At 31.5% G+C, this 26259-nt stretch overlaps 1 protein-coding gene across 1 annotated transcript; it reads right to left on the bottom strand.

Annotated features, from left to right (window-relative positions):
• Positions 1–23764: 23764 nt before the first annotated feature.
• LOC121113886 (uncharacterized) lies at positions 23765–24169 on the bottom strand. The gene has a single exon (XM_040707749.1). It carries the CDS (start codon positions 24167–24169, stop codon positions 23765–23767), a length of 405 nt encoding a protein of 134 aa, XP_040563683.1.
• Between the last annotated feature and the right edge of the window lie 2090 nt (positions 24170–26259).

Here is a 26259-nt window from a genome sequence, read left to right as displayed (position 1 = left end):
GTTTGATTTGAAGGTCACAAAATGAGGCTAATTTGGCTCCCTGTTGGATAAAGATTGACAAGCACCGATTTCTTGATGATTTTGTAAATAAAATTGCTTCCCTAGGTTTGCATGATCACAAATACATAAAAAACAGATTATTACTTTCAACAGGATGGGGCTCCTGCACAAACGGTAAAAATTGTGCAGGATTGGATGGCCGAAGGACTTCTGTCTACTGCAGAGTCCCAGCCTGAATCTCCTTGATTATAGTGTCTTGTGGTAATTGAAAGAAAGGCCTTTAGATAAAGTCACATCAGTATTGACTTCCTACATCAATAGGTTAAGAAAGAGTGCAATCAATGTCTAAGCACTACGTTGTCAACGTTTACAAAGCATTGTGGGGGTCACATGGAGCGTCTGATTGAGGCTGAAGGTGCTCAAATTCGTAAAAAGGTTCTCTCATGAGTAATAAACAAGTTGAAAAAAAAAATCTTAATAATTTCACTTAAATGTGCTCGGTGTAGTTTATTATTCAACGTTGATTATGTTCCAAGACTTTCTGATGTCCCAATATAGTATTAGCTTTGTTGAAAATCTATTGTTAATAAATAAATGATATTTTGTAGAAGTTTAAAGTTCAATGTGTTCAGATTTTAATAGACCACTCGGTATAATACCTCCCCCTATAAAAATAATCATAGCATTTAAGTTATAGACTGTTCTTTTCTTTGTCCATAATGAAAGTTACAAATTCGGTGAGGGATCCTATACTTTTCTTTTCTATTGTATATGTACTGCATCTGATATAAATATACTCTAAAATTGAAACCTTGAAGTTTCTTCTCCTTTCATAAATTTTCAAATAACATAAATTATTTTTTTAAGCAAGCACACCATATAACCTCCAAGGAATCATTTAAGTAAAAGAGATCAAGAAGACCTCAGGATAGGAACAAGTATATGTATATTAGGCAATATCAGCCATATATACATATTTTTTTAAGGAAGTGTGAACATTTCAATGACGTGTGACGAAAAGAGATATGTTCATATACATAAAACTTCTAAATAATATTTATTTAATACTAGTTTTTTCCTTTGTTAAGTTTATTTCATATCGATAAAACATGTTAACATCGTTGGTGTTAAGTTTTTCATAAATAAAAAGTGTCAAAAAGTATCAAAATAGTTAAAAATATAAATAAAACCAGAAATATGCTGATAAAAATATCATTTAATTGATATTAAAACAAATTACATAGCATTTTATGTTGAGTTTTACATCGCATTATTCTAGTGACATGGAGTTTGAAATGATTTTGTCGATTTTTTTATCTTCTTGTTCTTTGTTTTGAAAGTTAATCTGCTTAATAAGAATTATATTTTTTGAAACTACTCTTTATGTTGAGATTTTTTATTCACTTGCAATCTCGTATGACAGAAAGGAATGAAAAAGTGTCCAAAAAAACAAGTATATATAACAAGTAATTATTCTGGCAATATTTTTTATTTAGAAATATCGATATATATATGTATGTATATAAAGAGTAGGAACCCAAAATTTAAAATAGTATGATATTGAAAGTTTTGGGTACAAACTTTGACAATCAATTGATTTTAAGTTCTTTATTTATACAAATTTACATAAAAATATAAATCATATCCAATACCTTTTTTTGAGTTCATCATCAGTAGAGTCACCTCCTTTAAATCATATACTAGTCAATTCAATGTGATTATATATATAATTGTTCACCAGTGGAATCCATAACTTTTTCTTCAGCCGTAATTGGCTTAATATCAATTAATTCATAGTATTTTTCTTATTCTTTTTTTTTTTGAAGATTTTTTGGTCAGCTGTCAATATAATTCTTCTTTATTAGTGTTTTAACTATTAATGTTTGATTGGACTTGAAACTGATGTTAAAAAGTCTATAAAAAGTACCATTGATTCAATTTTAGAGCCATGGAACGACTAAATTAAAATAATGTATATATATAATGCTTCCAGATGTATATTATATACCAACAGAGTAAGAAGAAAAAAAGGGGTTATACTTGTTAAATACATGAAGGACTGTATAAAATAAATCAAATCTCACAATCACTATTGATTAAAAATGAAAAAAAAGCGGGAAGATCATTATATAAAATTTAAAGAACATTAAGTCAAAAAATAATTATATTATTGTTTTTTCTCAATTTGTCATCGCTATTTTTTTATTCTTCAAGAAAAAATATAAAAATTGAATCTGTAGTTACGTGTGAATATGATCATGAAAAATTAAGAGTAACACCAAGAATTTGTTTGTATATATTTGCAGAATTAGTATGTATTGACGAGTACAACAGCTTTTCTATAATAATATATTAAAATAACACCCCCCAACAAATCCTTGGTGTTACTTTTAATTTTTCATGACCATATTCACACGTAACTATCCAATTGTTGAATATAATACATTCGTTAGGTAATATTCAATTAATTTAGATTTCCGTAACCCCTGTTTTTAGAAGAAAGTTTAGGATCTCCTTTTTGTCTATTGATAGGGATTATTTTCTCTTTTTGAAAATATAATTTTACAAAGGGATTTAATGAAAAAAAAAATCATCCGTATTTCTATAAGTCTTTAAAAATGATACCCCTATGCATTATCCTTAATGTAACAAATATAAACTTTTGTCTGTAATTTTTTGTATCTAAGACATGCTATAACAAATGTGTTTAACACCTCAAAGCCCTCTTCTTATCTCATAAAAAATACATTCCCCCCCCCCTTTTTTTCACCATACAATCCTTACAAAGAAAATAAAAAAGTAAAATATCTTATCTATTTTAATAGAAAAAAAAAAAAACGTTCACCGTCTTATATGACAATTCCCCCCGCTTTTTTTTTTTTTTTTTTTTTTTTTTACCTCAATAGAAGAACTTCCTTGTCTGAAACATAAATGTATACTTTTGTAAGTGAAAACATATATAGGTATAAACAAATAAGAGCTATCAATAGAATTGTAAATCCTAAGTACAAAAATGGAAATTATACATAGTAACCCTCACAATTAATATATATATAAGAGAAGAGCAGATTACCTGTGATGCGATTTCCTTAGATTAGCTACAAGCAGGTATGAAACAATGGAAATAGACACGAATCTCACTCCGTATCTGCTCAAGAATATACGCTCGAATTACTTTGTTGTCGATCTGCATTTTGAATCCGAGTCCAACAAGGTAATGTTGTAAAAAAAATGTTCTGCCCTTTACCTTAAAAAATATTCAAAAATTCTCATAATCCTGACAATTTGAAGAATGGCAGCTTAGCTGTCATGACCTTTCATTAAATTAGCTGCAAGCAGCTTGAAGATGAAGGAAATAAATACAAATCTTACTCCTTATCTAACAAGATATATATTCCAACTACTTGGTTGTCAGTTTATATTTCCACTCTGAGTCCAATAAGGACATTTCAATTATAACTGACAATTGGAGGAATGTTGTCTTGAAGAATAACAGCTTAGCCTTCATCATTTTTTATTAAATTATTGGAGAAAAGCTAAAAATGAATCTAATAAACACAAATTCCATATCGTACCTTACAAAGGTATATGCAGGAATTACTTTAATGTCAATATTCAATTCTACTCTGAGTCCAACAAAGACATATACTTTTAACTTCCCAACAAATCCTTAGTTTTACTCTTCCTCTTACCCGCAGTAGTGATTTAATTTGTACATAGATGTTCTCTCTTCAAGACTAAAGTGAGAAAGATAACAGATTTGGCAAATAAAATATACTGTTCCCGTAGCTACTACAAAAAGTTTTGCACTCATCTACATAATGTAATATTTTGTACAACTCAATTTATAACTTACAATCTTTAGTAATACTCTCCGTGTTTTATGAGGACATGTATGTTATATTTTAAGGTTCTCACGTCAAGAATGAGAGAAAATAATAAAAAAATTTGTCACATACAAAAAATCTTTACATGTATGAAATAGCATATAATCGACAATTCAAGCTATGCATGGGTATTAATGCTATAATTTATGTCTTCACTTTTTAAGGCCTATAATAAAGACATAATTGTTTGTAGGGAAGTTAATGGTAGGTAGGTATTACAATTACAAGCTTTCACATTCTTTGTTTGTTGGAACGAATTTCTTGCTTGCTTTCTTCATTTGGGAGCAGGGCGAATGAAAAGTTTTTAGAATGATGGATGGGTTTCTCTTATGTTTGAAGAAATGACACTCAAAAAAGAAATACTCAGTACCTCTCTGTAACAACGTTCCATGAAAAAGTGTTATGATACAAGACATGTCAATTCTTTGCCCAACACGAAATTACCAAAATTTACACTGTAGAAGTTTCTGTTCTTTTTTCTTAATCAGTGGTCTGAACGTTGAATAAAAATTAGTTCTTGATATGCTTGGAATAGTTCCTTATAGATATACTGGGTCGTTCAAAAGTTTTGACACGATTGTTAGAATTAAAAAACATAGACAATATTTCCTACCATTTTTTTTTTTTTCAAAACATAATAATTTATTAGCAGGTTACAAAAAAAAAAAAAAAAGATAAAAGATTGTAACCTTGTTTCCCACCGAAACTGCTCAAGAAACAGTTACTGCGGCCAAACATGGCTCAAATGCAATCCCTTATCGTGTCAAGGAGTGCTCGTATAAAGATTAGGATCTCGGGAAACTGCTAAAAATGGTGAGTCCATATACCCTGTCTGATTCCCGACCAAGTACCGACACTCTGCAAAGGAATATCTGGAGATTTTAAAGGACAAGGAGAGGAAATCCCTGGGGAAAGACCGATCCCTCACACCAACGGCCATGATTGTGACTTCTGAGACAAGAACTCTTGGCCTTCCCAATCCCCAAATCTGAAATTCCTTTGATTAAAGTATCTGGTGAAAGTAGAGTCCTGGGTCTACAGAATCTGACACCCAAATGTTCAAGCCATAAAGGATTCTGACAAAGAGCTGTCATGTCAGAGTCCTAAATCAAAATCATCTACTTCAAATTCCTCTGCTGCTCGGAAGTCATAATTGCAGCTTACGTTGGTTATATTCAAGATTAATTATGTTCAATATCATTATATTAATAATATTGTTTTATTATATTGAATGTATACAAAATTGTACATCATTGTTTAACTCTTTAATTTTAGTATAACAACTTTTGTACAACCTGATATATGTGTAGTTACGAAGAATCAGGTAGCTACTACCAACTTATTTTAGACCTTTTTTCTGTGCATTTTGTAAGAAAGGATGCAAAACACAATAAAGCCAAGGACATGAAAAATGTATTACATTAGATAATAAAAAGTTGTAAGGAATCTTTGAAAAAAAGGAAAAATAAAACTTTAAGAAACATTATTATTAAAAATGATCCTTTGAAAGGTTTGAACAACAACAACATAAAATGCACTGCAATCTTTAGAAAGCAAATGAAACTTTTGTTGCCATAGGTATACTGAATTCCATTGATTTCTTTGTAAAAATACTTACATTAATATGAAAGAGCATTTACAAAATATAAACACAAAGAACTCTTTTGAAGATAGTAGCAGCTTCATTATTTTTATTATGATTCAGATTATTGTTCCATGTTTGACCAAAGAAAAAAATAACACATAAATAAAGTAAAGTAAAATTATAACTTGGCTAAGTTTTTCAATAGGTTATGGTAAAGCTGAAAAAACATACTATCCACCTTTTTCATTTATGTATCACGCAACCTTTAAAATTAAACTAGAAATATGAAAAATTCCTAAAAGCAGTTGTAGTTAGCCAATTATTCCCAAATTTGGAATTATTATTTAATAATTGCGGGAATTATTCATAACTTAACAATTATTAAATATGTTCAACCAATCAAGGGTCAAAGCACCGTTGAGCAGGAAACAATCTGAAACTTCCACAACTGACAACAAAATACACTTTATATTTTTATGTTTATTGAGTTGACGCCGTGTGGTGTGAACGTACCCAAAGAACTGTTATTATTTACTCATCTCTATTATACAATTTCTGAGACGTTAATAGTCATGTTCCAAAAAGAAATTCTGTAGAACACATAATTAGTTGTAGAATGATAAGAAAAATATTATCCTAGCCGCCACCATGATACAAAGTACAAGAAGAGGATTGAGATCGCAGTACTCCTCCGTACGGGATTGTTGGACTAGAAGCCATCTTGAAGAAGACTGGCGCCTCAAGGAAGACGATTTATATTGTCTATATGCAGTTAAAGGTAGGTAAGGACCTGAGACTCTAACGAGGAGCAGTCAAGAAACCGTCCATGTCCAAGAAAAAACCAAACTCATTAATTGCATAGATGTACAGGTACTCATCAAATGTGTCCAGGGATTAGAAAAGGTTGGAAGAAACAGAGAACCTATGAACTCATTGTGGATTTTTCTGATGTGAAGACCTTTACTGTTGATCCTGTCTTCAAAAGACAGAATCATCGAGTGGTGATATTTATAGATGTAGTAGAGGATGTAGTAGAGAGTTTGAAGGGTGATGAGTATGTAAAAGTTCTGGAGACGAAAATTCTTCTATGCATCAAATCCATCGTTGGCAATGATCCCTAGGTGTTCCATCAAGATGGAGCACCTATCCACACACAAAGAAAAACAAAAAATTCTCTTGCCCAACATTTACTTCTGGCCAGAGGACTTATGTCCCCTGCAGAGCTCAGACACCTACCGCCAAGGACTTTTCTATCTACGTGCACATAGAGTACTAGGCCTGCAGGAGACTATACAACGGAATCCGTCTCTGAAGACCTCTGTCAACAAGATATAGGCCTCCATGAGTGCAGAGTACTTCCAGAGTATATAGAGCAGCTTCTACCACCCCCTGGACCTCACCATCAGTTCTGAGGGCGGATACATTTACAAAAACATTTTTTTGTTTTGTTTTAATAAGAAATTAATAGTTATTAATCTTGTTTCTTAATTAATCCAGGATCAAACTATGTACTTAAATTCTTTGTTTCTTAAAATGGTTAAATAATAACGGTTGATTATGTATACAGGGGTTGGAAGCAAAAAGTGGAATGAATGACTGCTTTTAAAAAAATGTCACTAATTGTATTTTTTGATGAATAATTTTGAATTCTTTAAACAAAACTTTGAAACACGACCTTTGTGAACATGTTCCATTAATATGGCAGCCCTCATCAGTAATCACAGCCTCTATATGGCGGCGGAAAGCCTTGCAGGAGTTGAAAATGAACTTCTCGGACAAGTTGTTCCACCCCTTCAAAATGGCGGCTTCTAGTGTATCCACGTTCGGGTGAGATGTCTAGTTAGTCTTCCTCTCCAAAGTGCCCGACACAGATAAGTCCAACGGGTTCAAATTCGACGAAGATCATGGCTGCATGATTTGAAAAAACTCCCTTGACCTCCTCTGGTGATCCCCCAAGCAAACGGTCGTTCGAACAGCTGTACACCAAGTCCACGGTGAAAATCTTCTCGTCAGAGAAACTTTTTACTTCGGCTCCATTTGCCTTGATCCACGTACAAACTTTGTCGCTCCTCTGCAGTCTCCTTTCCTTCAGAGTGTCCGTCAACAGGTGGCGTGGGGTTCTTGTGTAAGAAGACAACCCCAAGTTCACCTTCACAGCCCTCCTGATTGTCCCCTCGTCCACATTAAATTCGTTAAAGTGGCGATTTATGGATTTTGTGGGGTCCCCCTGAGAAAAAAAGAATCATTATAGATGTTATGTAAGTTATAAGTGTTATCAATTTTTTTGGACTACAAGAGCATAATGGTGTCTATTTAAAATATGACTGTGGCATGACCTCAGATTTCAAAAATATTATTAGTGTTACAAATACACCAGGGTCATTTTAAAGATTTACGCTCATTTTAGGGTAAGTTACTATTCCTTTAGATATGCCCCGAACAATATTTAACGATTTTAACTTAAGAAGGCAACTTACTCAATATTAAAAGGCTATATATTTACCAAATAATCTGTGAATCATCAATTTGTTTCGTAAACTGTTTGTTGAGTGTCTACAACGTTTCGGAATACATCATTAATCAATATGCAGTTTACGTTAGCAAATTTTAGCGCTTCAAATCAGCTACATAAAGAGCAACATATAAATTGTATGATAAGTATATTTTTTTTATAATTTTATCCCACTCCTTCTCCACGGAGACCTTTAGCGAATCAATATTGCAGTTAGGGATTTGCAGGCCTTTTTCTCAACGTTGATCAAAGTTTTATAGTCCAATGGTCAGGAGTCCGGTGATGCAGGGCCACAAATTTGGAAAACAAAAATCGGTGAGGTTTTCTCTGTACCAAGTTTGAGTTGTTTGACCTTATGACCAAGTGTTGAGTCTTGTTTGTGGTAGTTGGCATCCAACCAGATCTTCACAACTTCTTTCTTCACAGCATGGTACTCCTTGGCTTCAATTTGAATGGCCACGTCGTTCAAGAAGTCTTTAGTTACAATGTTGTTGTATCTTCCACTTCCTGTTTTCTTGGAAAGGCTCTTGACGCTCTTAATGAACCTCCTGACCTTATCGACAAGATCAAAAGAGCAATTTACAATATCCGTAACCATCTTACCATACTGATGGGTGGAGAGATGATCTTTAGTCAGTTGCTTTTTTGCTTTCATTGTGGTTGTTTATTGACGTATTACAACCAAAAATACAGTGTATGAAAGCTCGTTATATAAAAATAATTTCTTGATAATAACCCAAAATCGATTACAAAAAAATAATGGATAAATGAAGCTCTAATTAACACTTACGTACACAGTATTCTGACAATCTCATTCTAAATACGCGTGCATTTTTAAAATTACAGTGATGAGTTTGGAAAATGAAGCTAAATGAAAACTATTTTTTTCATCCTTGTAGATGTCACTTCTTCTCAAAAATCTGTAGCACTTCAATGTAGGAAAGTCAAAAGAGAAGAAAAATAAGTTATGAAAAGGTAATGAATTATTGGATACCATATACGGTGATATTATTGGGGTTTCCATTCAAGGAGGAAGAGAAGAGAACACTTATTAAATTAGGATATTTTCATTTATTTTTTTACAACATCCGTACATACATTGAAAAATATCATTTATTATTAGTTTGGCCATTTAAGTTAAAAATATTAATAAATTCACCTCGAAATGCAATTTATATATATTAGATTGTTCCCAAATAATTGAGACTACCCCAGTAAGACAATAAATTACATTTTAAAGTTTAGAAAAGTATTCAATCATGTCACATAGTCTTCTCGGCTCGGACAACGTCGTGAAAATGGTTCTCGAACTCTCTCAACTGCCTGGAGAACTCCTCTTTGTTCACTAACTGAACCCCTGAACAGTTTTTTACCAGGTCCTTGACTGTGGCGATGTTGTTGTGTGTCTTTGTCTCCCGAGGATATCCCGATGAAACACTTTTTGTCGAGCTTAAAAGTGCCTTCCCGGATCTCATCAGCCCACTGAAGGATGATTTTACGAACAGGGCAGGCATCAGGGTAAACAATAGTGAGGTCAATCTATATCTCAGACACTGTTTTGGCCCAGTTTGGAGTGTATCAAAAAGTACAAGCTAAAATTGTGAGTATCTATGTGCCGTGACAAATTGAGAAACATGTGCAAATGTGGTATGTAGGTATGTGCTATTTAGTCTCTGAATAACTTTAAAAGTTTTCCCACTATAAAGTCTATGCTGGTGTATTTTTGTAGCTAATTCTTCTCCTTTCCCGTCAAACGAACCTTTCTCAACCATTTCGGAACAGGCTAATATATTTATTATTTGATCCTTATAAGATTTATGACATTTTACTATATATACATATGTTTTATGCAGGATATGTATAACGAGTCAGCTTTTCACAGCATAATTAATCATCACAAATGATATCCTTATGATAAAATGACCAAATTGTTCACTTAATTTTTCAATTCAAGCTGTTCCTCCTATATTTAAAATGTATTAAATGTAGAATGTATTATTTGCAAATATAATTGAAATATTTTTGTACATTATTGTGGGGTGTATGTCCAAAGTCTGTTCAAATAAAGCATAGTATGGGTATGTTTTAAACTTTGATTTTTTTTTATCGGTCACACCAATATTGATAGAAGAGGTCATTAATTACCTTCTTAATGTAGCTTATAGGCGTCCCGATAGCAAATTGTGTGTGTATGTGGCTAATATTTTTTTACTAGGTATCTATTTAATATAAAAATTTAAATTGGAATAAATTTTTTGAATTTATGGACTAAAAAGGAAGAACAAATTGTTATGTAGAGATTACGCAGAGCCAAAAAAGTACTGACAAAATAATGAAATATTTTGAAACTCTCAACCATTTTTTAATAATAAACAAATAGCGTTCGAAAAAAACCCAATGGTAACTATATTTTTTAATAAGGGTATCTTAATCTAAAATATATACCGGATTTTTAATTGAAATCTGACTACTTACTAGTTCACTAATTAATTAACGTTGAGTGATTGAAATTAATTCATACTTCTATATACGAAAGCATAAACAATTAGTTACCAAACAAAACAAATTTAAGCTCTCTAGTTTACGTACAAGTCGAAAAATGACACTTGAACATAATCAACGAATGCCCATTTGTGTACTCCAAGAAGTTGGGCATCTACAGCGTGGGCGACTTCGGAACGTTGGAGAGGATGTAGGGTTCTGTCAAAAAGCCCAAATTGGATCTGGAAGAGGTAAAAAAAAACGAGCAGTTCAATCCCCTCAAGTTTATAAGGATCTATGCAAGAGATCTTGGGGATTCACACCAGACTGTCAATAGAGCTATGGAAAAAGTGGGTAGAAAAGAAGAAGCCACTTTTCACAACCCTCTGAAATATGGTGGCCTATCTGTAATATTTTTCAGCGACTTGTGAAAGTGTTTGAATTCATCCTGGATCAGACATTTTTGGACGGAAAATCATTACGGGAACCACCATTCTCCGGATTCATACAGAGGAAATACTTGGTTGACCCCACAGCCGTCCTCAAAGTAGTACTCCATAAGTTATCCAAACATTAAGATAGGATGCAAGGATTCTCAGAGCGTATTTGGGAAATACCTATATCACATGAAAAGTCTCTTAAGTGGGAATACCAGACCAGAGATTCCAGTTACGACATTAGATTTTCGACCATTGTTGTCGATTTTGCTGCAGAAACTTATGGCTCCGGGAGCCTAACTAACAAAATAGATTTTGAAGGTTTCGGAATAATTTTCGGAATGTTTTTACAGGTTCCGAGAGCTGCGGTGCCATATCGATTTCAATTAACCTCTACGACTGCTTTTATACTGAGGAAAAACAATCCCATGCCAACATTGACTCCTTTCACCAGCCACATATTTAGATCGAAGCAAAATTAACTTCCCCGTCAAGAAAGTTATGAATGTTCTCAAAAGGTCACTTTTGTCTTCAGTTTAAGTACCAGATTCTTTCAGATTGGTAAGAGCCAATTTTTTTATCGGAGAAAAACAAAAATGTTTCTTTTTGTCGAATCGATGATGAACCAAGTGACCATTTTTTATTCGATTGTACAAAACCGATGGAATTCTTATACTCGAACATTACGACTTTTATAATTTGAAGAGAAACCATTTTATATCCTTTTACAGTGGAAATGAAGAAAACCTTATAAAAGTCATTATCATAGAGGTCACCAAATGTTATACGCAATGCAAAGCTCCTCGGACAATTACCTTTCTTGTGTAGTATCTGTTGTGAAGCTACACAAAAATGTTTTCAAAAGGATATAATGCTTTTAGCTGCTTTTATTTTAACAATTATTTTTGTTAGAGGTATTTTTAGCTTTTGTATTGCTTCTATATTTCTTTGCAACGGATTTATTAGCCTTATGTTACGATACTTCCTTTTTCGATTGACATTCTACTATAAGTATATATCTGCATTTGTGACTCTAGTTAAAGATGCACTTATTTTGCTTTGCAGCTCTTGTTAAGTATTTATATTTTCGTTGTTTGTGATGCTTTGTTTTTAAAATTTGAAATATGGATACGCATACAAGCCAAAATGCCATTTTATTGTTTTTTGTCACCTTTGCTCTAAAACTAAGATATTTGCATAAAATTGCATTAATATATCACAGCACTAAAAAATTGAAACGTCATACGTCAAAATTTAAGAATTTGTTCAACATCATCGTCACTCTAACATACATATGTAAGACGTATATAAGTACCATACCTTACGTGATATTCAATAATATCATACACATATTTTTCATGTGCCCAGGACGTGAGGCTGCTCCAATTTATTTTATTTTTTTATAAGGTTTACAATTAAATTAAAGACCAAGATTAATGATGGTTTCTTAGATTAATTATTTTTCATTTATATGTTATATGTATGAGCACATAAATAATTAAATGTACATAAAATATGTTCTTCCGTATGTAAAACTTAAATAAACCGAAAATAAATGTTGTAATCCTGAAAATTTGAAGACTGTTTGTGAGTAGAGCAGCTTATCTATCATAACGTTTTATAAAATCAGTTGCTACAATTCTGTGTCAAATTTAGCATTAATAAAAAATGTTGAATACATCAATTCAATCATAATCTCTGACTCATTTTCTGAATTTACAACTACGGAGTAATTATATATGTTAATTAAGTTTACACCCAGGCAAATCTACATTCTTACTCTCCGTCTTTCATGACTAAGCACACTATTTATTACTTTATACTTAAAAGTTCTGTCTTTAAAAATTAATTAATAATGATAACAGCTTTAGAAAATAAAAAAACTCTGTTCTGATTAGCTTACAAAAAGCTTTAAATGCTTGTATTCGCATTTAAATAATTTTTGAAACATATTGTGTTTTAGAAGTGGAATATAATAGATACATACATAGATATACATGTTTAGAAAAACAGAGTAACTATTATAAACAAGAAACCGCATATGCTGCCAGTATATTTTATGTTGTTCATATAATATAGCAATTATTTTTCATAATATATATTTGACATACAATAACGTACTTCAAGTAGAAATAAATATGAAAATATACTTTAATATAACGAAATAATATATTTGCCAAAAATATAAAAAATATTCCACTCGTTAATATCAATTAAAATGCTAAAAATACTTGTAGTAATATAAAAACTCTGAGAAAAATAAATCAAGATTATTATAAATCTGAAAAACCCAATAATCTTATAGAAAACGCATTAATTTTTTATTTTAAAAAAAATCTCTATGAAATTTTGATTATTTCATCCAAATACTGTGAAGAATCAAATTAGTAAACCTCCGTTTTGATGAGGTTGCCTCTATAATATATAATAATTAATTGTATTCCTCAGTTTTCACATTGAAAAAAGAAGAATACAAGATATCAAAGGAAAAACAAAGGAATGTCTTTAGAGCAAAAGAGTTCAATTAATTCACTAGACCTTGATTACAAATCGCTAAATACATGCACAAGGCATAATTAAGATAAATAAAGAATTGGTTATATTCGAATTTAATGTTTCAGGTCCATGCTAAAAAGCATCGCCTATAAATTATAGATATAAAGTAATGAAATGCCATTTTATTCTTTTTATTATGTTATTTTCATGGGGTGTATTATATCCCAGTTCACTAACTCAGGGTTAAGTTTACGTCATAAATCGATTTGATGGGCTCAAAAACCACTTGTAAAAATATATAAGGAATTTGATTTCAAGAATTTTTAATTTACAACTAAATTTAAACTAGATAAGACTTAAAATATGTAACTCTCTTTATTCCAAAAAGGTAAATGATTTGAAGTTAGGAAATAGTTTCAAATTTTTAAGTAATTAAAATATTTCTGAAGTAGTTGTGACACAATTTACTTTTTGGTACTTATTAAGGATCTCCAAACAAATTTCCAACAAGTACCCTTTTTTTTTATGTTAAAAAGATATTTATATTAAAAAAAATTTATTATAGAAAATATTGAAAAATGAAGAAATATTTATATTCTATAAAAATACAAACAATCACAAATACATTTGATTATGATTCTCGCTCAAATACTATTTATTTAAGATTTTCATTCATTTTACAACAATTACAAAATGATCAAATGCCTTATTAGTTTTTACAAGTACCTAGTCAAGTTTTGATCAACACTCCTGTATCCTGAGGCTGTCTCTGAATCTTTAATGATCAAGATATGTTTTTCAATGTCAAGTAGATAATTAAATAGTAAGTCATTATGAATCATCATGAAATATATATATTTTTTAAATTTTATGGTCGTTCTGCAATATGGAATTCAGCAAAGGGTCCTAGAAATAGCTTATACACTGTACACATTTTTTATTCAAACCCAAATATTTTGATGTTACAAAATATTTAATATTTATAAGGTATTAAACGAAGGGAATGTACTACCTACATAAATGTATTATTCGTTCAATAGATGATACTATACATTAGTAATTCAATTAGAAAGTAATCAATTAATTATTATTCAATCACGTGAAGGATAAAATACATATACACATAAATAGATTACTAATTGTATTTTATTTCTATTAATCTACTAATGTAAATAGCTTTACCTAACGATAATTACTAATCTATGATATGATAATTAAAGTTAATCAAACTATACTTATAGTAAAAAATGGGATGTAAAGTTCCAGGCTTCACACGTAGATTGCACTATTTATTGTAAATTCACCTACTTTACAGTGTGTACATAGCTTTAAAAGACAGCTGTCAAAATTTCGTGTCAATCGGTTATTTACTTTTGTGAGTTATTGTGCTAAATGTGACGCTACTTTTCATATTTTTAAGCAATGGATCAAAATTTAATACATGTTTTATTTTTATAATCCTTCTTGACGGGGAAAAATACCGTTCAAGATAAGTGAGGATTTGAAAAGCTTTATCGGACTCCACTTCTTCAAGTAAATAAATAAATATTAATAATAATTCAAAAAAATTAATCCAACAATCGTTCTGACGTTTGGAGACCTGGTCCACGGTGAAAATCTTCTCGCCAGAGAAATGTTTTACTGTGGATCCATTTGCCTTGAGCCACACACGAACTTTCTTGTACCTCTGCAGTCTCCTTTCCTTCAGAGTGTCCCTCAACAGTTGGCGTGGGGTCCTTGTGTAAGAGGTCAACCCCAAGTCCTCCTTTACAGACCTCCTGATTGTCCCCTCGTCCACGTTAAACTAGTTAGAGAGGCGATTCATGGATTTTGTGGGGTCCTCCTTCTTCTTCAGGTCCTCCAGGAACTCAGAATTCCTTTTCAAGTTGTGTCCCCCACTTCCTTCTTTCCTTGAGAAGTATTTTTCATCCTTTTTCATATATGGAACACTTCGCTATGTCCATAGTCTCTGGCACCTTAATTTTGACATCCAGAAGGACTGAGATCCTATGCTTTTCTGCTTCTTGCTCACTCATGATGAAAGATTTGAGAAATTTTTATAATTATTTACTTATGCAGGAAGGACAGGAGATTTGGAATATGCAGGAAACATCACACTGAAATATTTATAAATTTATTGATCATATATTTTAATATTTTAAAATATAAGATCCCAACTAACTATTTATTCAGATAACTTTTTTATCCGTGTTTTGGTAGTTGGATCGTTTTCTGCTCCGTACTTCCAATTTCATGTACATTGTCATTCACAAAAAATACAAAGGTTTTACCCATGTAATTTAAAGTTTTCTTGCCGATTTCTTCAATAAATTTAAAAAAAGAATCCATTTCTTTACCAAATTTGGAAAGTAAAAAATGTAAACCGTCAGATTCTTCAATCTTATTAGAAAAACACCATATGAATATTTCCCGTGGATTTAAAAAAAAAAAAAAATAACGCTCTAGTGGCTAATTCCCGAAATATATCTTTTTTTAATTTTACAGAAGCAAGATCAGTCAAAAATACAATATCTGATGGATAAATCAGTACTCCCTATCTTTAAAATCTGTAAAAAAGTTAGAATTATATATTTCTTTAGGGAGCTCAACAACTTTATCTTGTTTTAAAATATTTTTGCAATTGAAGCATTTGCGCCTCTATAAACGTGAACGAGAACTATTCCCTACACATTAACAAATACTGTTCTTCATTTCTTCTAAATTATAAAAATTTAAGAAATATCATTTTCCCACGAAGAGAGGCACGACATTAGGAGTGACGTTTCTTTTTCAATGATTTGATCAACATTATCTATATCCTTCACTTTGTCTTGCATTAATTTTAATTCTTTTACTTCCATATTGCTCAATCTTATAAGAGATTTTAACCGTATCTTTTTCTGATTTGAAGAATGGAAATATAGAAATTGGCCTGTCTGTACAATCCAAACCTTCTTTCCTCAAGATCATGGTATATATTACCAAGTAATATATATAATCCAGGTCACTAACATCAAATAAAAAATGACGAAGGTTAATTAGTCCTGTAACAGTGTGACCAAATACTGTTCCAGTCATCTTTGTAAGCTTTTCATTATTTTCATATTGATTCCAGTCAGTGATCTGAAGAATGAAATAAACTAAAAAACATTTAGTGTTCTTCTAATATATTGACTCCCTCAATATGTATAGAAAACACTACGTGCATTAATAATACGCCAATTTTTCACCTCTATTACGATTGAAAGGAAAAAAGAATAATGAACATGCCCCTTCCTCTAAGCTATAGACTTCCTTGACTTATAATAAATATAAATACAGATCCCGGCTACACGTGGGGGATGATCTTCAAGTTGCTGTATACAAAATTTACAATACCATTGCCTTGTATAGACGGTATTTTTTCCCATCAAGAAACATTGTAAAATTAAAACACGAAATTGTATTCGATCCTCTTTCTTAATAATAGAAATGTAGCGTCAAACTTTGTACCGTAACTCTCACGCTAAAGTTCAGATTGAAGTGTGGTACTTACTGAAAATGAAGTTAATTTAAAAAATAAAAATAGCACTATCTATATGTGAATTCAAAGAATTTTCTGCCCATGTGCTATATCGCTGATTTTATATTTATAATATATTCGATTATTTCGTTGTTGTATTTCGGTTTTTATTCTTATATTTTGCAAAGTAAGTCAAATTAAAATCTTTATTTGTATGAATATAACCACATCGATTAATTTATTGACCTTTGGGTAGAACCTTTTAAGGTGGCCTTAAAGTTTTTTTTTTTTTTTTTTTACATATAATGCTCTCCGAATTTTTTATTGACCTCTCAATGATAGGTGTAAGGGGTTGTTGCACATTGTCCAACCACATATTTTAAGGAAGGAGTTCAATTTTTTTATTAGAACAGCTGCGTTTATCAATACTCTGGAAGTAAATATTCAACTTACCCAAAATATTGTGTTATTTATTGAATTGAGTAGTAACGTAAAATTATATCATTAAAAAATTACAATAGTCCTATATTTTTTAGTATCCTACAGTCTAAAATATTGACATAGGCTATGTTGGAATTTATAAATTGGAAGTATTTGCAGTGTGCTAATAAAAATGAGCCAATAATTAAAAAGTGAACATGACAATTTTAAGAATGTTTGGGAGACAAACAGCTTAGCCACCACAACGTTTCATTAAATTAGCTCTAAGACGCTTTGAAATGAAGAAAATAAACGCAGGTTCCCACTCCTTATCAAGCAAGTACATAAGGAGGAATTACTCCGTTTTTGATCCTCAATTCTATTCTGAGTCCAACACTCATAACTCCCTAACAAATACTCAGCTTTACTTTACGTCATTCATAACACACATGATTATAATAATAGGTTTAACTATTATTATAATTTTGTTTGAAAGGTTGCGTGTGAGGAAAACATATTTTCCAACAACAACGTCCTACTGATACCCTTAGAAAATTGAATGCCCTTATTATTTATTTCATTTACACTATAGAGTTTCCATGTGACGTACGCTTGATGTTGATGTATGCCATTATGGTGTCCTCTATATATGATCCTCCATATTTGAAATAGCAATCCTTTATCTCCCATCAAAATCCCGGATTTGTATTTAGTTGATAAAAAAACAAAAAACACTAAACAATTGATCCTTAATGCTTTTATTTTTGCAAAGTAAAAAAAGTGAAACTTTTTTCCGGGGAAAAAGTTGCTATTAAGTGATTTCTCCATTCTCTTAATCGGATTTTACTGTATAATGTGAGAACAGAATAACAAAAAAAAAATATAAATATATTTATCGATTTGACCTTATTTCTTTTAATAGAAAAGAAGATTAATAATGTCATATTTATTTTTGGAATGTCCTTTTTTATGTAAATGTATAAACTTTCCTTTTTTCTATTTATATGGTCTCGTTTAAATTTCTTCTAATCAAGAATAGGCATGGGAAAAACCTATTTTGATTGGCCACTCCAGTGTAGGTATCAATTTTTTAAGAACATAAATTATAATAAAATCTATTTTGGGTTCAAATTTCATAATTGAGCTATTAATAATGTATTTGTATTCAGCTGTTCTTGAAGAGTATAGAAAAATATTTTATATACTTATTCTAATTATTAGGCTGGTAAAAAATTAATTTCGTATTCCCTCTCTTTTTTTAAAACTGAGTACATCTTGTTTAGTATTGGTAATATCAGATCATACAATAAAGCGTTATAAAGTTTGAAGTGTATTCTACAAACACTTTTGAACAGTATTGCACTTGACCAATTCAGTTGTTAATTAACGTATGTCGAGTATGGAAGATATTCACCGTATTTTATATTTTTACGACCTGAAAACGAAAAACACATCAAAAGCGACAAAGAAAATTTACAATGTAAATGGGGCCAATATTATTTCTGTTCGTGTTGAACAACAGTGGTTCGAAAGATTTTTCTCCGCTCAATTCTGCCGTCTACATTGAAAAGCTCGACCGTTTTAAGTCGGCGATTGAACAGGACCGACCGGTATTGCTTAAAAGGAGAGGAATCGTTTTATTATCATGGAACTGGAGGGAGCGATATTGTATAGCTGAAATTCAATTATGGCAACTTTTTACTAAGAAGGTGATCACATCTCATCATATGAATCACTATGACCTTTTCTTGTATCTACTAATTAACCATTACAGTACAATTACAAAATGTATGTAATATTTATCATGAAGTGGAACTTCAATGCCCATTAAATCCCTAAAATTCTTATATCATGCATAAAAAGAAATATTTATACTGCAAAAATCCAATGGTTTTTTTTTCCTACGCGAAAAAAACTAATTTGAGCGAAATTAAGTGATTGAGTCTAGATCCCTCAACTCCTACTCAAGTAATATATTCTTCACTTTACAATGCGTTCCTTTGCTACACTTTGCAAAGTTATTTATTTATGTAAGAAACCAGAATTTAACGTGGTAATCATGACAATTTGAAGAATATTTGAGAAGAAATGCTGCTTAGCTGTCATATCTTTAAAAAAGTAAGCAAGGATATTGGCAAGAATAACTCCAATGCCGATCCTCAGTTCTACTCTGAGTCCAACATGACTTACAATTATAACTCCTGCAACAAATCCTCAGTGTCACTCCGTGTGTATGACCGCCCGCAAATGTTTATTCCAGTTTCGTATATATCAATGTTCTGATGTATATAGTAGAAAAGGAAGTTCACTCCTTAGGGATTAAATAACATAATAACTATGTTTGCTATCTCCAAGAAAAAAAAACAGGCGAACTAAAAAAATGCTTATTAAAATGGACTTTGCTACATATTTAATTGGTTTAGAAAAATGTAAATTTCGTATTATCGTACAATTACCTCAATATGGAAATATGTTATCCAAACATTTTCTTTAGCAAAAAAAATATTGTTGAATAAACTCCTTTGAAGGTAGGATATAATATTTATATAGCTTATCTTGGTTACTTTAGATGATATATTGTTCATCACAAAATGCGCGATTACAATTACGTAAAGTAAAGGAGAAATCATTTAATGAATTGTTATCTAAATAGCTAATATAATTAATTATAAGTGGTCAGTGGGTAAAACATATCTGTAGGATTCGACATATATTTAACAAACAACGCAATTGTCAAAAAAAATAGATTTTCCCTTTAACTAATCTTCCGAATTAAAAAAACAAAACAAAACAAAAAACATCAGCTCATATTTTGTGCTGTAGGAGGATATGTGGGCGTGTTACTCAACCGCATCCAAAATAAGGAAGTCCAATAACGTCCAGAAAAATTATGAAAACCAAGTCAACGTTTGTCTTCTCTGTTAGAATTTGAGTTTTCCGCATCTTGTATGATTTGTCTTGCAAATCATCTGTAACACACTTCCTGATGAGCCTTTTCAGAACAGTTGAGATCTCTGGCAATGCCTCTCCTCGATTTTTATGGCTAATCAACAATTATTTTCCAAATTTACAACGAAATGATTAACTCTCTCGTAGTCAGACCTCATCTTGTGATAAATAAAATTTGCTGTTGATTCATAATTACTCTTCCAGTTCCTTCCTGACTCTCCAAACGAAGGGCCTGTCCAGATTTAAGAAGTTTGGAATCTCATTATTGTCTCATTGGGTGTGTATTACAATAAAAACACTCTGCTCTGTCTACGATGCCAGAATAAATACTGCGTTGATCACTGACGCAAAACACTTTGGGCTATCCACCAAAACAACAAACTACCTCCTACCTGTGTATACGCAGCTATCATTGGCGCTCAAAGTTTGTTGTTAAACATATTTATCTATTTATATGATAATACAAAGTAATTTGTATGAAAAACCGTGGTAAGACTTGTAGTAAGTCAGATCGAGGATCTTTATACATATTAAATTACCAAATTGATGAGACATATTTTGGAATCCTACACTGCAAAAAAGGTTCACGTCATTACAATGGAACGATAAAAAAGTGTCCATTCTCATAGATGAATTTTTGTAATGTAGTTAATTGAATACTCCAAAGTCAGAATCACGGGTTTGGAAAATATGGACCCTACAAAACATTACTGTGATTCTTCATCAATAGCATTTCTGGCCATTACAAGAGCCCTGCTTTTATTATTCATGTTTGTCAGATATCCTCCGAGCTAATAAAGACATAATTCTACTCAGTTCTTAAGATGTTATCGGCGATAGAGTTTGACGTCGTCTCAGTTATAACAGATGGACATTTCTGCGATAAAATATTTTTAGAACAATTTTAAAGAAAGATAAGAATTATTTCGAAAATCCATATTCCAATGGGAATATGATTTACTTTGTCTTGTCTATTTTGTGTAAAATTGTACATGGAAATTATGAATGACGTAGAAAAATCGTTTCTGTTTTTTTCTTTCAATCAAATGAACTTTTTGCAAGTTTATTCATGATACGAATTCAAGAGGAGCATGATTTTAATTTCCTACTAGAAATTATTTGTGAGAATGTGCATTCGTTTTCTTCTTTTTTCCCAAAAATTTCTAAAAAGTTTTTCGATGTAATAGTAAGTAATTTTATTTCATATCATAATGATAATATAAACATTAATGAAAAACAAAAACATTCTCCAAATTCCAAAAATTGCCCATCTGTAAGAAAAATGAATAAGTTATCGCCTGTTAAAATGTAAAAAATATTAATAGATTTATCATTTTGTGCCATTTTTTTTTATATTTTGTTATCCATGTAAATACTTTATTTACATATATTATTAAATAATATGTAAATCATCTGAATTTCCGGCTCTTATTTAAGCAAACAAAATTATTAATTTTACTGAAATCAATTATTGTGTTACGTTATATCTTAGTGGGCGTACAATTTACAGACATTAATAATATAATTGTAAACACAGTTCTCAAGTCCAATGGATTGTAAATGTAATTACAGATGAATTAAGTGATAGATATCTGTGGAAAATAATAATAGATGAAAAGGGAAAAGAAATGGTTTCTACAGATTGGCACTCAACAGATCGTAAGAAGTGTAACAAAATGTTCAATCTCTTCATTGAAGATGTGAGTGGGCATAATTGTTTTGAGACCAATTTAGAGATTTTTAGAGGTTCATCTGCAATTAAGTTAATTAGGGAATAGTACCTTAAATATCCACAATCCCTATAACTCTCCTCTTAGACTAATTTAAGATTCACAAAACTAAGACCAAGCCTCTCCAATACTTAAGAGGGTAGAAGTAACGTGTACTAAGAGAGTCTTTATCATTCGAATCTGAGACGAGCTTAATTTATAATCCCTCTGAGCACCGAATAACTTCATGGTCATCCATCTTTTAAAGAAAGGACAACTTATACTAATGCATCATCCAACGCTGAGATACAATGAGATGACCATGACCGAATTCACTCAAATTATGGATCTATCAGTAATAGAACCATGAGAAAATGACATGGATAATAATAGATCCATAATTCCAAATGGAGATAATCCACAACAATCGATCACAATATCAACTAATAAAAGATAATATTCTAGAATAAGTAACAGTTTTGAATAGGACGTCTTTTTTATTTTAATCGCGCACAAGCAAAAAAAGATTCTAGTCATTTAGTAAAAGATGACCTTGGCTATTAATAAGTACATCAGAGCTCCCGCCAGATAGACCTCTTGACCTGTCTGAAGGGGAGGAAAGAAGGAACCCCTCGCATACATTACTCGAAAGTAGTTAAGAAAGGAAGGGACTTGAAGGTCAATGAAAGGAAAACTCTTGATTTGGACAAGAGGCTTAAATGGGAGATATTTGTAATCATGATTGAAGACACTGAAGATAAGTATTTTCGTATAGAAGGACTAAAAAATGTTGATGTATACGATATTGCTATTCTGTTCGGTTTTGAAGAACATTAAATAGCCGAAGCGAATCCAAATTCCTTTGGATAGTCAATTAATAAGACTGAAATTTAAATGTGTGCAGCTGTACTGTCAAAACTGTTTTGGTCTTGTCTTGAAGAAAAAAACATGGTTGCAATAATGTTAGAATGAATATCCAGGAATATGCCAACGTATTATGTCAAACTATTGCTCAATTATATTCTAGTGATAGACTCTCTGTCAAATCCATCCCTTAAATTAGACGAATAAGCTCTGGAAGAATAAAGTATCTCTGGCGTTGCTAATGGGACGGAATCAAGGGAGATCTCATCAGCTATTGCCAATGTAGTTGGATAAGCTGTAGAAACTTCTATGAAATCCTTAACAAGACTGGAGTATAAAATATTATTGATGTAAGCCTTAATTAACGATCAAATCACGAAGATATAGAAATTGAGAAAAATAGCAACGTTCCTTCAGAACTTATGAAGAAGATAATGACGCCCTTCTAATTCTAATTATTCCAAGCCAATAAAAGCGCCGCTAAATCCAGATCTTATCCTACTTTCAAGAACAGGGTATGTTTTTTAAAGATGGTCTCCAAATTCAGGTCTATCACTGCAAAAAGGTCCAAATAAAGAGTTAGGCTTTTATCTTTATATTTATATTTTAAAACCTCAATGAATTTTAAATTTTAATTAAGTTTAGATGATTTTTACAAACTGTCGATTTCTAGAGATAAAAAAAATGAATATGTGAGTGAATAAAATAATATTCCTAATTACAAGAAATGAAAAATATAAACATTCCAGACATGTCCTGGAGAAGGGGAAAAAATCCTCACGGATCGATTTGGTGCTTTTAGTTGGACTCAATCCATCTTCTATTCTCAGAGTATTTCTTATTTCTAAAATTCCAAGATTGATCTTTGACTGATTTATCTTATTTCCATTCATAGTTTTCTTTACTAAATATTTCAATTTCTTCACACAAGCTTCAGCCAATCCATTGGGTTGTGGGTTATGTGGAGAAGATCATCGCCATTCAACTCCCCAAAAGGATTGCAATTCTTAAATTCCCTGAACGAGAAGTTTGTTCCCCCATCTGATTCTAAAACTTCAGGTATACCATAATCAACGAAGAATCTCTCCATTACTTTCTGAATCACTCTTGATGTACATCCACTATGCTCAAAATAATGCAAAGCAGGATATCCAGAATGTTTATTTACATAAACCAAGAAATTCTTTCCACCTACAGAAAATATATCCACAGCTACTGCTTGAAATGGCTTCGTTATTTTAGGTCCTTTAATTTGAGTCTCCGGAAATAAACTAGGTAATAACTTCGAGCATTCCTCACACTTTCTCACCATATTTTCGATGTCCATATCTATTCCCGCCCAATTAATTATCTCTCTGAAACGCTGCTTAGTCTTCACTATGCCTTGATGAGATACATGCAGATTTTCCAATATTTATTTCTGAGCTACTCTTGGTATAACAATTCTTTTATTATTGACGATGATCAAACCTTCATAAATCGATAGACTATGTCTTAAATTCCAGTAGAGTTATAATTCTTCAGGGAGATTTTTGATATAATTTCCAAACCCGTCTTTTATAAAATTTATCCATTTTAGATAATTAACATCTTCTTGTGCTTAGTCTCTCAATTTTCTTAACCTTCGATCCTTGATCTCATCCGTCTGAATTTTTTTACGACATACAGATCTTATTAATATTCTTCTTGCAACCTTATTCGTATGCAAATCCTCCAATATGACGTCCTTCCTCGGATTCCAATATGAATTTCTTGACAAATTATCAGCTGGTAATATTTTTCTTCCTGGTTTCCATGCAACAACGAAGTTATACCGCATTTGCGTCCTTTCTTTGACTTCTTTTTGTCTTGGATTCTCAATTTCGTAAAGAGTTTTCTTGTTGAGAATATTTACAATTGCTTGATAATCTGTTTCAATATGAAAATGAGGTAATCCTTGAAGATAAACATTTAATTTTTTTGTTGCCCAATATATGGCCATCATCTCAAGCGTTGTCATTCCATAATTCTCTTCTGCTGCACTCAACCATCTAGAATTTGCTTCAATAAGATTCCATTTTCCTTCATTGTCTTCTTGTCTTAAGATATACCCAAGATCTTTTTTCTTGGAAGCATCAGTCTCTAAAACCGTTTTTCTATTCGGCATGAAGGGACTCTTTTGAGGTAATTTAACCAAAGACTTCTTGACATCTTCAAATATGTCATCTTGTTATTTAGTCCATATGTACTCATTCTAGTTGGATAATAAAGGTCTCAATGTGACAGATAAGTTGGCTATTTCCTTTGAAAATCAGCTCATTTGATTGCCATTCCCATGAACGATCTCAACTCAGTTCTGTTTTGAGGAGCTGGTATTTTTTTAAGGGGCTTCCGTTTTTCTGGGATAGATACTAATTCCATGTTTTCCAACGATATAACCAATATACTTAACCTTTGGCTTAGCAAATTAAAATTTTTCTTTATTGAGTGATATTCCAAATTTCTTACTTCGATCAAAAAATTCTTTGACTCTCTGAACATGTTCTTCAAATGTCTCATCATATTTTAAAATATCATCAACCAAATTCTTTGTATTTGGCAATTCCCCATAAGCTTAGTCCATCATAAGATTGAATACGTCACTTGTTGCATTTAATCCCATTGGCCATCTTTTAAACTTGAATCTTCCCCACAGAGCTATGAACGTTGTTAGGTCTTGGCTCTCATGGTGTAAAGGGATCTGCCAATATCCTTTAATAGCATCAAACGTGGAAAAGTACTTATTTCCAGGTTAAATGTTTGAAATTATCTTCTTGGGATTAGTCATAGGATGTATAGGTTTTTTGACAAATTCATTTAATTTTGTTAGATCCACTGTTAGTCTATCCTTACCATTTTTCTTTCCCACCACAACCTTAGGGTGACACCATTCCGTAGGTTCATTTCCTAGCGGCTCAATTATTCATTTTGTCAACAATTCTTCCAATTCCTTCTTCGTAGCTTCTCTAGAAGCAAAGGGAATCGCCCTTGCTGGTAGATTTTCCAGGTTTCTGCTCCTTCCATTAAAGATATTTTTATCTGTGCGCATTTCATCTTTCTTAATGGTTGATTTCCATCAATTAATACATCAGGATACTCCTCCACATGCTTGTCTCTCATGGTTTTAATTTCTTCATAGGAAATATATTTCATTTCCTTGATTCCACGAGCACTAGGTTCTCTGGCTCTTTTCCATTTACCTCGCTCCATCTTCCGGTAAAATCCTTAATTTTTCACACAATACCCACGACATTAGAAATTTAACATTTTCCTTTACTATTATAATCTCTTCTTTAATTTCCTCATTTCCAAAACCTACATTTAAAATTATAGATCCTAGTTGATTAAAAGTAGCTCCAGTAGCTCCATTTAAACGAGAATCTGAAGGTCTATTTAAAT

This window comes from Lepeophtheirus salmonis, chromosome 2, assembly GCF_016086655.4.
Source record: "Lepeophtheirus salmonis chromosome 2, UVic_Lsal_1.4, whole genome shotgun sequence".
Lineage (NCBI taxonomy): Eukaryota > Metazoa > Arthropoda > Copepoda > Siphonostomatoida > Caligidae > Lepeophtheirus > Lepeophtheirus salmonis.
The sequence above is the reverse complement of the archived record's forward strand: the minus strand, read 5'-3'. Positions and strand labels throughout refer to the sequence as shown.